We start from the raw sequence: 14,969 nt of genomic DNA on the forward strand, positions 1-14,969 counted from the left end.
CCTCCCCATACTGGGATCCTAAAGGTTCCACAGGCCCCTGGGCTCCTCTGGGCTCTTGGCTCCCCCAGCTAAGCCCCCTCTCACGTCACCATTGGCCCAGCACAGTCTGTAGAGACCTGAGGCACCCCCAAAGAGGCCCTGAGGCTAAGACCTCCGCTGGACTCAGAGCAAGGTATGGGGGCTCTTTGATGTGGGCTGGGATTCCTGCCCAACCCTGACATAAGTGCCTGTGCCCACAGCCAGCACAGGATACGGTCTTCTGTCCCGGGGATGCACCAAATGGCAGGGTGGGACAGCTGGGTGGCCACAGGTCAGGGGGGGTACTCACAGTTCAGTTACTGGCCATCCGGCCCTCTCAACCCCTCACACCAGACTCTTGGTAAGAAGACCATGCACTCATTTCTGGGCCTCACCCCCAACCCGCACTTGCAATGTGACCTGTCTGTCCCCCGGGCACTTACAGTGTGACCCCCGCTGACCAGATGTCCACCTTGAAGCCAGAGAAGGTGTCCAGGCCGTTGGCAATCTCAGGCGGCTGGAACGCTGGCGAGCCCTGGCTCGTGCGGCATGTGTCATCCTCAGCAAACGGGGGCAAGGCCTACAGGGGGTGACAAACAGGAGGTCAGCAGGGGCCACAGCCGGGGTCCACCCTGCCCAGGTCCAACAAGACCCCTCACCCCATTCCTGCCCCCACCCCTACCTGGACCCTGCTTCCCCCACCGTGTCTGGCCAGGCCGGCGCTCACCTCGGCCACACCCAGGTCCGAGATCTTGAGGGTCCCACTGGTGGTGAGCAGCAGGTTCCCAGGCTTGATGTCCTTGTGCACGATGCCTTGGCTGTGCAGGTACTCGAGCCCATCGATGAGCTGGCAGAAGTACCTGTGGGGGACGGTGGGGGGAGGCACTGCTGGACCCAGAACTCACACACACCAGCGGCCCCGCTGGCCCCGCCCAGCCTAGGGGTCACTCACAGGAGCACCCCCTTTGGCACAGCAACCACGAGGGATCAAATATCTTGCTAAACTCAGGAGTGAAATGAGAAAATGAGAGAACATGGCTAGAGGGTGGTCTGGGGTCCAGGTAAAAGGGGAAATGGATCTAAAACAAGCCCCCCAGGGTCAGACTAGGGGTCGCTGGCCCCAGCCTCCTCCAGGAGGTCAGAATCTTCTCAGCCAGGTGTGGCTTCATCAGCAGCACATCGGCTCTCAGTCTTTCCAAGAGGGCCTGGCCCCCTCCTACCCCCTCCAACTCCTCAAGGTGCCTCAGCTGCTGGCACTCCAAGGGCAGGTTCCCAGGCCCCACACTACAAGGAGGTCACTGGGGTGGCCCATCCTGGCCACAACAGAACCAGCCCCAGAATAACTAGGTCAGATGGCAAGCTGGGGACCCCCAGGCACACAGAAGGCCAACTCCTGTGAGCCCAGATGGCCTAGCCTGGCACAAGCTCTTCCGAGCAGGACTTACCCATGCGCCTGACACACAGGGAACCTCTTCTCAGGTACACTGTCCAGCATCTCCTGCATGCCACAGACACAGTACTCCATCACCATATACGTGCAGGCGTCAAGGAGAAGGGATCAGAGCCAGAAGGACGCAGCTGGGGGTAGAGGTTGGGAATAGGACTCCAAGATCAGGTAAGGGTACAGCCAAGGGGAGGGGGAGGGGGGGCACAAGGCCCCAGAGCCAGTAGAGATGAGACATGGGACCCAAAGACCCAATAAAGGTGCAGCAAAGGTCTGTGACTGCCCCCTGCCCACTACTCTGGCACATATCCTGACAGGAACTGGACATGAAAATGAGATGCAGCAGCGGGAGGACAGAGTAGGAGAACCAGAGGTCTTGGGTGCTTGGGGTTGGCTGGGTGGTGAAGAGGCAGGGCAAGTGCCCTGGGGAAGAGCCGTTTAGAGCTCTGAGGCCCCCAAAACGCCAGGGCCAGGTCCCTGAAACTGACGCATCCACCAAGACCAGAGTCGGAGCAGGGCTCATCAAGTCCCACCTTGAGACTTTGACTGGCTGCAGGGCAGACGGGGAGGGAAGCCCCCACACTGTTGGTCAGGGGAGGGTCCCAGGCTGTGAGGACATGCCAGCCACATCTGCCAGCTGTGAGCCTGGGCCCAGACTGTGGGGAGGGACACGGCACTAGCCCCAGCTGGGCACGCATGGAGGCAGAGGAGATAGCACAGGCCCCTGCTTGTGATCTAAAGCTGACCTCACACAGCTTTCCAGGTTTCAGTCATCAGCACCCTAACCCAGCTCGCCTGAGTAACACGGACCTGGTGCCCAAAAGGATATATTTTCTGCTTCTCTTCATTGTACAGCACATCCACCAGCTGGATAACGTTCTTGTGCCGTAACCTCCTCAGTAGTTGAATTTCCCTGAAACAGAGAGGAGAGGGGTTAGTGAGAGCCCACAAGAGAACATCACCCAACAGCCACGCAGCAGCCAGACCCAGGCCCTCGGGGCTGTCACTGGAGTGGCACTGGCCCCGGCGGCTGCAGGCGGCATTGCTGAATGACCCTGTCCTAGACCAGGTCCCTGACCTCCTGGGGCTGTACTGTGGTACGGCGCCCATAGGCACATACTCTGTCTGGCGAGGAGGCTCACAGCAGGGCTAGGCTGAGCTCCCTGGTGACTCCTGACCTGGCTTGACCGTGAGGGCCTGGCCAAGGGCCAGAAAGACGGGGGCCAGGGCATAAGGTAGGCCAGCAAGAGGCATGCGGGTCCCCCACACAGCGCGAAGTAGATTAGTGGGTACGTGGGACACGGATTCTTTCGGGGGTGACAGGATTTGCACAGTAGTGAAGGCAGCACAGCCGTGAGGCTCACTGAACTTCACCAGGTGTGTGTCACTAGCAGGTGAACGCCACAGGAGTCGCACAGTTTGTGGGTAACACAGGGGTCGCACAGAAAGCGCAGAAAATATGCACAGTGTCATTTAAAGCAAACCCACAACCAAGAGCCAGGGCAGAAAGCCCGAGGGAAGCTGGGTGTGTGTGTGTGGGGCATTTCCAGGCATGGCTCCAGGCCCTTTCTTGTACCCCCACTCTCCAGAACCTCTTCTAGGAAGCCCTTCCTGATATAGCCCTCCCCACAGTGCACTGAACCTGCTTCCCTCCCTCCAGGCAGCAAAGTGACAAGGCAGCTCCTGGGAGGGGGCGAGCGGGCTGGGCATGGACAAGGGTATGTGGGCAGGGCAGCCTTGGGAGAGCGGAGACAGACCTCAAGGGACCCCGTGAGGAAACTGCTGCCTTCCCGGGGCTATCCACAGACCACCCAGGGCAGGTGACAGGCTCTGCCGCCCTCTGTCCTGCCAAATCACTGTGTGTCCTTCTCCCTGAGTGGAAGGTGCTCCAGTTTTACAGGAGTGCCGGGGGTTCAGGCATCTTTCCCACCTGAGAGGCCGCTCAGGAGAATTCATCCATAGCCACAACTGGGCTGGGCAAGGCCCCAGCACACTGCTGGCACCCACCACCTCAGTCCGTACTCAACATGTGGGCAGCAGGTCTGGGCCACATCCCAGGTGAGGGGCGGTTGCCAGGTGAGCTCAGCCCAATGCCAGTCACAAGCGGCCAGGACATGAGAGGGGTCCAGGGTGCAGGAGCTGGGGCACACCCTCTGGCCCTACCAGGGCTCTCCACCCCACATCTGGGGACCATGATGGCACCCTGGCCCCTCCCCGGCCCACTGACATTGGGACCAGTCATTCTCCAGGGCAGTGGGGGGAACAGAGAGAAAAAAAGAGGGAACAGAGGGAGGAAAAATAGGGACATAGAGAGGAAAAGGGAAGATAATGGGGAGAGAGCAAGAAGGATGCTGGGGGACAGAGTGGGGAAAAGGAACAAACAGGTGGAGTGGAAAATAGGACCATACAAGTCGGGGACCTGCCAGATGCCCGGACCCAGAACTGGGGTGCACAGAGTGCTTGGTGCAGGAAGTGAGGGTGTAGTGAGCAGCAGGGCAGTCCCAACACAAGGAAGACCCCCAAGATGGACCCTTGGGGCTGGCACTGGCCCTGTCATGGCCTCCAGCTCTGAGGACACCGCCTTCTCAAAGGCTAGGGAAGGGGTCAGGCCAAGCGCAGGACATGGCCACATTCCCTAGGCCGCTCTCATAGGTCCCTTGCTGTGCCACACGTGCACAGGGCTACAAGGCTGGCTAGCTGCAGGGCGGGCATGAGATCTGAGGGCACGGGGTAGGGACATGGTGAGGGCGAGGGCCCAGTGGTGCCCTAGTGGGTGGGGGGCAAATAGGGTCCCCAAATCTGGTCCTGCCGTATGATAGGACTTGGAATGAGGTCTTGGTAGGTGTCCACAGGTGACAGCGAGGCTCAGCTAAGGCTTAGAGTGGGCCTCACCCAATGGGATGGGGGCAGAGCTGGGTGAGGTAGCCATGAGCCAAGGATGTCAGGCCCCAGGGGCAGAAAGAAGCAGGAAAAGCCTTGATGCGAACTCACAGGGGAACTTCCTGCGCCGTCTGCCTATGACAGGGTGAGTGGCACAAGTTCCTGAGACAGGGCCCTCGACAGCTGCTGCCACCGGGGCAGGGCATCCTGGGCACTTGGGTGTTGATCTGCCTCCCTGGGCTGCCCTGCAACCCCCACACCGGACAGCAGAGTCAGCAGGCACAGATCAGGCCTGTCACGGATGGGAAGTGCTCCTGAGCTGGGACCCCCACCAGAACCCAGCCATGCCCTTGCTCACAGCTGATCTGTGGCCAGGAGTCCCCAGAGGGTGGTCTCACAAGCCCCTCAGCATGCACCCCTGTGCCCCTCCCTCCCCTCAAGGCTGTTCTCCCACCTGCACCTGCACCTCCACCCCAGGGCAAACCTGTCTAGGCAGGGACATTCCCAACCCCACTTCCTGCTAGCAGACAAGCAGGTGTGAGCGGGGCGCAGCCCTCAGCTTCCCAGCAGAGGTAGGGTGGTCGTATCTCATCTGTGCCCCCCAGGAGTCTCAACCCTCTAGGGCTGAGGGGACAGATTTGGAAGCCCCTCTCCCAACCAAGTCTCAGAGGAATTCCAAGGACAGCTGACCAGGGAGGAGCTCCACGAGCATACCAAGCCCTCTGGCTGCCCTGTGTACCCCACCACGGTCCTCTTAGCTTCCCACCTCGGGCAACCAGAAGCACTGAGATGGGATCCCCAGGCCAGAGCTGTGTGAGCTAAAGCCATCCCCCAGAACCCCACGCAGACCGAGGCCCAGAAGTCACAGCTCCAGAAGCTTCTTCTGGGCACCTGTGGTGCGTTCAACAGGGATCATGGGCATCAGCTGTGACAGGGGCCTAGCGTGGCTACAGCAAAACTGCCACCCAGGGGGTGGGAATGGAGCCCTCCTGGCAGATACCAGCCCCACAAATCAACCCCCGAGCCTAAAAGGCACCACCAAACCCCAAAAGCTGCAGGACTGAGGGGCAGAGCATCCCCACAAGGCAGCCCAGGCATTCAGCTGGCCTGCACCCACAGAGGATGGAGCTGGTCCAGACAAGCCCCACATCCCAACAGGCCATGCTCTGAAAACCCATACCTGGAGACAAAATGAGTCCAGGACCACCTCTGGAGACCACCGCCCTAGGACTACCTCCCCAGACCCCATCCCCCAGGATCCCCCCAGACAACCCCAGGGGATTCCCCAGACCAGCCCCAGACCTTGACCCCGACCACCAGTAGGCAGAGCCACCACCAAAGGTTCATTCTCTTCACGCTAATGCCCAAATCACAACCAAAAGCAGGGAGCAGCTCCTCCCTCTACAGTTAAACAGCTAAGGTCCATAAAATGTTGCTTTTTTTTAACAAAATAAAAGAGGTTTATGCTAAGGAACTAGGCTGAGCCACTTTGATAGGCTGACCCGCCAGTCAGCCCCCGCAGCACCCAAGAGAGGAACGCAAGGGTCCTGGGCACCCTGAGGGTGGGGGGGGGGGCGCATGCACACGGCTGCAGACAGGCCACACGTTCCATGGGCCCTGGGCTGCATGTGACAAAAGCCCAGAGGGACAATTCCCCACATGCCTCAGCTGACGTGCCCAGGGGGATGGTAGGCTTCAGTACCACCACTCCTACATTCCCAAGGCACAAGCATTACACCTCCGGCCAGAAAAAAAAGGAAGGAAAAAAGAACCATCCTTAAAGAAAAAGGGAAAAGCAAGTCCAAGTGACGCGGAAGCATTTCTGCAAGGAGAGGAAGCAGCCCTTTCCGGCCCGCCCAGCCCCAGACACCCAGGCCCCACCCCCACCTGCCCGGAAACTTCCGACGCCTGTATGAGCTGCCAAAAGGAAAGTAGACAGCGTGGTCAACTTGATGAACCAGAAAAGAAACTGCAGGACGAGGGCCATACAGGCTGTCCCAGGTTACAGAAGGACTCGCTGTCAACATCAGCCTGAGTACACAAGCCGAGACAGGGCCTGGAGGGATGGGGCGGTGTGACGTTCAAGCGTACCAGAAGCTGAGCCTGCGGATGGGGCTGCTGCCCTCAGCGGGAAAGGAGGCGCTGAGAGCCTTCGGGTCTGGCCACGGGACAGTAAGCCAGCTTCTCTCCCACAGCCCCACCACCGACTCTGAAAACTAAGGCACAGGAACCCAGAGTGCAAGGGGCAAACACAGAGGGAGGCTGCAGACAGCCCACAGCAGGACTCCCAGAGTGCCGCCTACAGGGGATGGGGACCCAGAGTGCAGCACCCCCACAGGGACAGGAAGTTCTATCCAGTTGCAACTGGACAGGCCTCACAGCCTTGAAGCTCAGTGGGAGAAGCCAGGTGCCAAGACACACCCTCAGGTCCTGCCCACTGAGGAGGCCTTGGGAGGCCAACCCAGAGGGCCGGGCAGGGATGGAAGCTGCCAGGCTGGGGGTTGTGGGGTGGCATGAATGATGGGCTCAGGGTTTCATGTGGAGTGATGGAAAGGCCTTGGGACTAGAGAGAGGAGGACTAGAGAGACACAAAACTAGAGGGCACAAAACGCTGCTGGGTGACTGCCCTGAGGATGGGAAAACTCAGGGGCCTGAGAACTACCTGGAATAAACCCGTTAAGGCACAGCCAAGGCCATTCAGTGAGTACAGGACAGACAGGGCCCCCAAGAGGACCCAGGACCCTGTGCTAGCCTGTGGCCCTCAAGATGAAACCCATGAGCGCCTGGAGTCCCTGCAACTAAGTTGGGACCCCACGTTTCTGTGTGACTACCGATCACCTGGGCCAAAACCTGGGGGCTGTGCTCACACAAGATGATGACCCTGAGGCTGGACATCCACAGCACCAAGGCCTCAGCCTGCAAGGGTGAGGACTGCCTGTGTACTGCCAGCCCCCAAGCCCTCACCATCATCTTGGGGTCACCCCTTCCTCTGCCAAAGGAAGTGGAAGAAAAGGACATGACCACGGACATTCCAGAACCAAGGACCTGGCCTAGCACCCAGGCCTTAGGGTGAGTCCTTCCCAAAGCCGACCTACAAGCAGAGGAGACACCTCGGGAAACAGCCCCCAGTGATGCTGTTTGCTGAGGAAGAGAAGGCGACATAGTCCAGGGCTCCGATTTCAAGCCTGCTAAAATCCTAAGCATTTATCACCCGTGAAGCATCCACAGTTAACATGGAGGCAGATCTGACTTTCCAGAGACCACCCAGCTCGCAAAGTACACACAGGCACGGGCACCCAGCATCTGGCTCAATACCGCAGGTGTCAGCAGAGCCACAGATGACCTGCCCTCCTGTCCCCAAGCGCCCCGGGTGAGGCAGCGGCGGGCGGGGATCTGCTGGGGGGTTAAGTTAAGACAAAGGCATGGCACCAGGATACCTATGCCACCCTGGGGAACCCCAGGGCTGAAGCAGCCAGTGTTCAGAGGAGGGCAAGCGGCTGCCCACCCATGGAGCTTGAGGAGCAGGCAGCATTATCCCACACTGATCACTATTCACACTTAAAAGAGGAAGGAAGCGGCTGCCCAGCAACCAAGATGGCAATGTGAGACGCCACAGCCCCATAACCAGCAAAACTGGCAGTGTCATCGTCAAGACTCCGGAAAACAGTTGAAGGCTTGCAGTAATCAGGCCGTAGGGTGCCCTTGCTGGCCCCACCCCTGCCCTGTGCGCATGGAACTGGCCTGCACTTCTGGTGCGGGTTCCTGGAGCATTCAGAGGGAGCACAGTCACCCCGATGCGCACACTGGGTGCCTGTATATCAGGGCACCAATCTACCGGCCGAGAGCCCGAGAGAATAACCCAGGAAGCTCCTACCTGGCTCTGACTCCCGGAACTGGCCCTCCAGACAGAAGCAGCTTGCAGAACTAAAGCAGGATAGGAAACAACTGGGTCCATTTAGCCTGGGACAGAGGGTGACCTGCTTTAAGTCACCTGAGAGGGAGGGAGGGAGGAGCAGGGGGGACACTGCCTTTCCCTCTTTGCTTCCAGCAGCCCTTCTGGGAAGGAGATTAAAGCTGCCGGAGGGCAGGCTGATCTGAAGGCGGCAAAAAGTACTTGTTGTATTGGTTTCGGGTTTGTTACTTCCTGGCACTCAAGGAAATCCCACCACGTCACTAGCGGGCACAAACTTAAAACAGACAGCTCAGAGACTAAATTTCAGAGCCGGACAATGTACAGCATGCAACTAAACAGGAAATGTTGTCCTGTCCCAAAGGAAGAGAATAAAAATCCAGAAACTATGAACAAAGAAGACCAGACTTTGGACATACTGGACAGAAACTTTAAAATAAGTGACTCTCAATACCCTCAAGGAGATTAAGACAATCACACAGAAAGAACTAAAGGATATGAGGAAAACAATGAAAGAACCATATAGGAATCTTAACAAAGAGACAGAATATTTAAAAAGGAACCACATTATATGAAGACCACATTAACAGAAATGAAAAATGCCCAAGAGAGGGTACACAGGTAGTTCAGTGCTTAGAATGCCTACCTTTCATGCAGGAGACCCAGATTCAATTCCCAGACCATGCACCAAAAAAAAAGAAAAAAAGTGCCCAGGAGGGTTTCAACAGCAGACTGGAGCTGGCCAAAGAAAGAATCAGTGAACTCAAATACAAGACAATTCAAACGATTCAGGCCAAAGAACAGAAAGAAAAAGGAATTGTATAAAGTAAACACAGCCTTTTCTTAAAAAAAAATTCCATCAAACAAGCAATATATCCATTATGGAATCCTAGAGGGAAAAAAGAGAAAGAGGCAGAAAGACGATTCAAATACTGGCAGGAAAAAAATTCCAAAAGAATCAATAAACACAATCAAGAAACCCAAAGAACCCCAACCATTATAAACTCAGAGAACCACACCCAGACATGTCATACGTACTCAAACTGTCAGGGGCCTAGGACCAGGAGTTCTTAAGCTGCAAGAGAAAAGCAACAAGTTATGTACAAGGGGGTCCCAATGAGACTGAGTGCCAGCTTCTCATCAGAAACTGTGGAGGCAGGAAGGCCGTGGGGCTGAAATACTTAACAGTGCTGAAAGAAAACAAATGTCAACCAAAAACTGTATATTAGACAAGACTTTCTCTACAAATGCAGAAGTGATAATGACAATTCCAGGTAAACAAAAGCTGAGGGGGTTCTTCAGAGTGAAGTGGCAAAGAGAAACAAAGACCTGCAGTGAAGTAAGTGACCATAGGGTGAAGATAACAACATGTACTGCTTGATGGACAGAGCTTGTTTGGGGTAAGGGCAGCAGATTACAAACGGGATCAACACCACTGAATTACATGATAAAAACGGGAAATTCTGGGCTGTATACGTGTTACCACAATAAAAACTTAGAACCAAAACATAAAACTGGCCTGGCATGCCTGGTTAGAAACGACGCTCATACACCCACCACCCACTCATTCGCCTCATGGAGGAGGCCGCTGCAGAGCCAGCTAGGACGGGCCCTTCCCGGGAAGGCTGGGGCAGCCAGCCTCACTCACCATCGAAGGACTGTAAGCAAAAACAACCTCTGTGAAAGAGGACTTGACTTATCAAATGCACGCGCACACACGCTCCCTCTGACCTGGAAATTTCACGTTTAACGACGCAGCTTCAGATACCCTTGCTTGTTACAGGACATGGCACAGAACAATTCAGAGATGCAGCAGACGCCTAGTAGGACCCCAGGGCCTCTAAGGCCCAGCCAAGCAACAAGGGCAGGGCTGGCATGTGCTGTGGAGTGGGACAGGCAAACCGTGGAGAATCCTGGCTACCACCCACTTCTATACCACCCGTGAACTAAGAACGATTATTTTTTTACCCTTATGAATGCTGGTGGGTGGGGTGGAAGAAGAGGGGTATTTCTTGTCATGTGAAAATGACATGAAATTCAAGTCTCACTGTAAAAACTAATAAAGTTTTACTGGGACATGGCCATACCTGTCTGCTTCCTGGTTGTCTGTGACTGCCTCTGAGAAGGTACAGGACTCAGCGCTGCAGACACCCTGCCAAGCTGATACATTCACCCCCTGCTTGTAAAAGCAGGCCAACCTGATGTACACCATATTCTCACTTGTGTATAAAAAGGGGACATGCATCTTTCATCTGTACCCACGTGAAATCTCCAAGACGGACAGGCTCGCAGCAGATGACCTGGCTCCTACCAGAGAGGACAGGGTACAATGGAGGCTTTTCTTCCCTTTAAGTGTTCAATCCACACGAATCAAAGTACTACCAAAAAATCAAATAATATAACCTATTTTTCTAAAATCCGTAGGAAGAATCTGATACTTTGCTAAAATGTGCTTGGATATGTTAAGAAGCAACAATTTAAAAGACTGGAAGGAAATATGGTAAGGTGTTACATGGTTACAATTACGGTAATTTTATTTTTTATGTTGTAGCTTTCACAGCTTTCCTATATTATGTTAAGAAGGTGCACCTAAGGTATTGACAGGGTCGATTTCCGGGAACTCTATTTTCTGGAAGGTTTTTTGTAAATCTACAACTTCTCTAATAAAAATAAAAGTTAAAAAATAAATCCTTGCTTTTTACAAGCAAGAGTAGGACAAATGAGAGCCACAGGGCAGCTTTCTGTGGAGTCCTTACCCTCTCCCAGACTCCATGCAACCACTGCCTGCTATGTGACGTGGCCCAGGAAGGAGGATTTCCAAGTGCTGGAAAGAAGGCCCAAGCGCTGGTGGATGGAACAGGGCTCTGAGTTGAGCCTCAGCAGAGAGGCTCATGGGAGGGTCCCTCCTCTCCCACACCACAGGGTGCTCAGGGCACTCTGGGCACGCGGCCCTGCTCCCATCCTGGCACTGTAGACACCCAGCCCCTTTGCTGAGCAGGGCCTTGAGGACATGTTGTGCTGCTGGGAGAATCAGCACCAGCCACAGGGCCATGGGAAGCTGGTGACTACGGTGGAGTCTGGGCCTCAGTTTCCCCTCTGCTTCAGGAGGACCGATGTCCCCTGGGAGCTCCCCTACAGCTGCATGCAGGTTGCAAGGTCTCTGAGGACCCAGTCTATGTCTGAGAATTAGGCAGCCCAGAACACATGCCATCCCACTTCCCCCTGGCCCTGCCATTCTGCCCACATTGGGTTCTGCCCACCTACCCCTTCTGCAGAGCTCCGGGGAACTTCTGGGATCACAGAAATGTCCTCTGCCTTGACCCTGGGGTATGCCCTTGCCAATGTCCAAACCACATAACTTAAGGGGTGCCTTCTTGATAAGTGAAGCCAATCCTGCTCTACAGCATGTGCCGGCTCTGCCCTTGTTGCTTCAGCAGAGGTGAAGTGAAAGCTTTTTTCTAAAATTCTATAACCCCAATCTTGCTCATGATCCCTGCCACACAACCCCCAACTGTGCCACACTCCTGCCATGTGAACCTTGACCCTGCCCTGTGACCCTGACGCTGTCACCTTCCTCACTGCGGCACTCTGACCACCCTTTCTGCTGAGGGCCCAGCTGTGCGGAAGTGCAGGTTCAGCCAAATGCCTGGGTGCCTGGTCAGCCCTGCTGCCTCCAGTCCAGGCCTGTGCCCACAGGGGCCCAGGAGATGGGTAACCCATAGCTCCCCTGGCACCAGAGCTCCCAGCCCACAGGACTCAAGCCAGGAAGGACCTGTGAGTCTCCCAGGAAGGTAGTAGGCAGCTGAGTTAGGCACATCCCGATAGGGGGCACTAGACCCCAGCTTTGCCCTGGGGTGGGGGTCAGGAGGCCAAGCTCACAAACGGTGTTGGTAACAGACATTCCACCCTACCCTGGATGCTGTTCCCAGTGGCTCTGTGCACTTGCCCACCCTGTCCTATGTCCCCAACTCACTGGCGAAACACCTGAGTCACGCCACTGGGCCCTGCAGCCCAGCGAGTAACGTCCTAAACATGAGCAGGTAATTCCCAGTAAGGGGCCTGGAGGGACCTCAGACCCATGATCAAAGGGTGGGGCATGCCCAGAGGGGCTGCAGCCAAGTGAGGGCAACGGAGACACCCCCAAACGAGCCTGGCCCCAGGGAGCCTGAGAGGCAGGGGGCATGTACTCCCTGGGACAGACGCCTGCCATCCAGGGGCCCCTTGTCATAGGCCTGGCCTCTGGCAGTGGGCAGTGCCCCAATAACCACCAAGTACGGGAGAAAGCAGGAAAGGCACATGGCCACACCCCCGCAAGTGCCCCCAGACCCAGCGGTAGCCCTCAGGAGGCCCCTGGGTGGAACCTGACTGGACCCTTCCACCCAGGGAGTGTCAGAACTGTGCTTCCCCAGGCAGGGCCCCACTGGATCTGTCCCGCGCCGCCCGCGGGGGCGGGGAGGGTGAAAGCTGACCGGCCAGGGAGATTAAGGGCGAAGCACAGAGGTTAAAAGCCCTGCCCAAGGTCAGGCGCCCCAGGTCCGTACTGCTAGGCTGTTAAGGAAACAATCTTCTTGAAAACTGCTGAGTTTCCAAAGAAAGAAAAGGGTGAAAGCAACAGGGGACCTGGCCAGGCAGGCGTGCACGGCAGCGATAAGGAAGGGTAGCTTCCCCCTCCCAGCCTGGGAGAGCCACCAAGGGAGGGTCTCACAGACACTTCTCTCCCATGCACTAGGACGGGGCGGGGGAAATGGGTCGCAGGCCAAACAGCCCAGAATGCCAGCCTGGGGGACAGTCCACCTGTGGCTCAGGTCAAGGCTGCCTCTTCTGCCATAGCCCAGCAGGCCAGAAGGGCGCCAGTCCCCTCCCGCGACCGATAAGCTGGCGCAAACAAGGCCTTTTGGCAGCGGCAGGGTTCCCCTCAAACGGGATAAACATTACACCCCCTCAGCCTAGCAACAGCCAGCCAGCATGCAGGAAACCTGCTGTGGGCTGGGCCACCTCCCCAACACCCTTGAAGGGCCCAAATAAACTAAGTGCAAACTGGCTCACTGGGCAAGAGTTCCTTTAACAGCAGAAGAGAGAAAGGGGCGTGCCCCCTGCCCAGGGAGTTGAATATCACAGGCATTTTAATGATATCACACTCATTTTAATCAGGGTCCCACCTGCAACAACCTACCCCAACTTAAGTAAAAACACTTCTGCAGGCTGCCAAAGACACTTCTCTCCTCAGGGAGGATACAGATACATGCTTGTCAGCTCCGGTGTTTAAGAGAAAGGAGGGAGGGCAGGAAGGAGGGAGGGAGACAGAAGGGAGGGAGGGAGACAGAAGGGTAGGAGAGAGAGGAGAGAGGGCAAAGGGAGGGAAGGAAGGAGGGAGAACAGAGGGTGGGAGGGTTAGGAGCTAAGGGAAGAGGAAGGGAAGGAGGAAGGAAAGAAAAGAGGGGGACAGAGGAAAAGAGGGAAGCATGGAGAGGCAGGTGGGCTGGGAGAGGTACCCCCGCGGGCAGGCCCCTTCAAGTCCCCACTCACTTTCTCACGTTGGCCTCCCCGTTGGGGATCCTGCGGAGCTTCTTCTTCTTGAGGATCTTGACGGCCCTTCGGCACAGCGTCTCTGAGTCCAGCACCTCCTTCACCTTGCCGTAGGAGCCCTCCCCCAGCAGGTCCCCCATCAGGTACTTGCCGATGAGCTTGGCGCGCTGGCGGCGCGGCTGATAGATGACCTCGGCTGAGTCGATGCGGTGGATGAAGGTGTCCATGGCCACGGACGCCAGCTCGCCCTCGGCGAACACGCCCAGGCGCGGCGAGCCCCCCACGTCCATCCTGGAGGGGACGCCCGGCGATCCCCGCTCCCCGTGTCCACAGAGTCAGCGCAGAGTCGGAGGAAAAACAGCCCTCCTCGGCCAAACGATTGTCCTGAAGGAAGGTCCGCGGGCGCCCGGCGGAGCGCTCGACCGGTGCCGCCTGGCCCCGCCGTCCGGGCCGCCACGTCCACGTCCGCGGGCCCTGGGGAGGCCGCCGGGGCTGCCGGCCGCGCCGGCTCGTCCTCCAGGGCGTTAGCGCCTTGGCCCCGCGCGCCCGCGGCGCAGGCCAGCCTCCTCCGGGCCGCCCGTCACCCCGGGGGTCGCGGGGCCCCTCGGGGGCAGCCGCCGCCCGCCGACCCCGCGCCGCCCTCCTCAGCGCGCAGCGGCGCCCCCCGGCCCGGCCTGCGACCCCCGCGGCCGACGCCGCGCCTAGCGGCGGCCCGAGCCTCCCCGGGCAGCCCCGGCGGCGGGGCGCGGGGGGCGGCGCAGGCCGCAGGCCCCGGCCGGGGGGTCCCGAGGCTGCCGGAGCCCGGACGCGCGTCCCCCCGCCGCGGCCGCCGCGCGTGTACAGGAGGCGGAGCGGCGAGGGGCCCAGCCCATGCACGGCCCGCGGGAGCCGGCCGCGCCCGCCGCCCCCGCCGCCGCCCCGCGCCTCACTCGCGGGCGCCCCGGGCTGCCTCCCCCTTCCGCGCCCGACACGCCGCCGCCATCTTGTTTACCTCCCTCCCCCACCCGGCGCCTCCGCCACCGCGCACGCCCCGCCGCCGGACACGCCCCCTCGCGGCGCCAACGTGTCCTCCCGTTGGTTGGGGTTTCTTGCCCCGCCCCGCGTCCCGCCCCTCCGCGCCGGTGGATTGGGCCGTTTGGACCCGGGCGGGCGCCCGTTCGGGGATTGGCTCCCGCTGGGCCCCGCCCGAGG

At 58.0% G+C, this 14,969-nt stretch overlaps 1 protein-coding gene across 10 annotated transcripts in view; it reads right to left on the minus strand.

Annotated features, from left to right (window-relative positions):
- The window catches only part of STK11 (serine/threonine kinase 11), a 28,365-nt gene extending 14,129 nt beyond the window's left edge, over nt 1-14,236 (minus strand). For all 10 annotated transcript variants that reach the window (XM_077121363.1, XM_077121362.1, XM_077121372.1 and 7 more), the window contains exons 1-5: nt 13,779-14,236; nt 2,292-2,375; nt 1,464-1,553; nt 746-878; nt 462-598 (exon numbers count right to left, since the gene is read on the minus strand). In XM_077121363.1, coding sequence (XP_076977478.1) covers nt 462-598; nt 746-878; nt 1,464-1,553; nt 2,292-2,375; nt 13,779-14,068 — 734 coding nt within the window. In that variant the 5' untranslated portion in view covers nt 14,069-14,236. The remainder of the gene's footprint in view (nt 1-461; nt 599-745; nt 879-1,463; nt 1,554-2,291; nt 2,376-13,778) is intronic.
- Between the last annotated feature and the right edge of the window lie 733 nt (nt 14,237-14,969).

This window comes from Tamandua tetradactyla, chromosome 11 (assembly GCF_023851605.1).
Source record: "Tamandua tetradactyla isolate mTamTet1 chromosome 11, mTamTet1.pri, whole genome shotgun sequence".
NCBI lineage: Eukaryota > Metazoa > Chordata > Mammalia > Pilosa > Myrmecophagidae > Tamandua > Tamandua tetradactyla.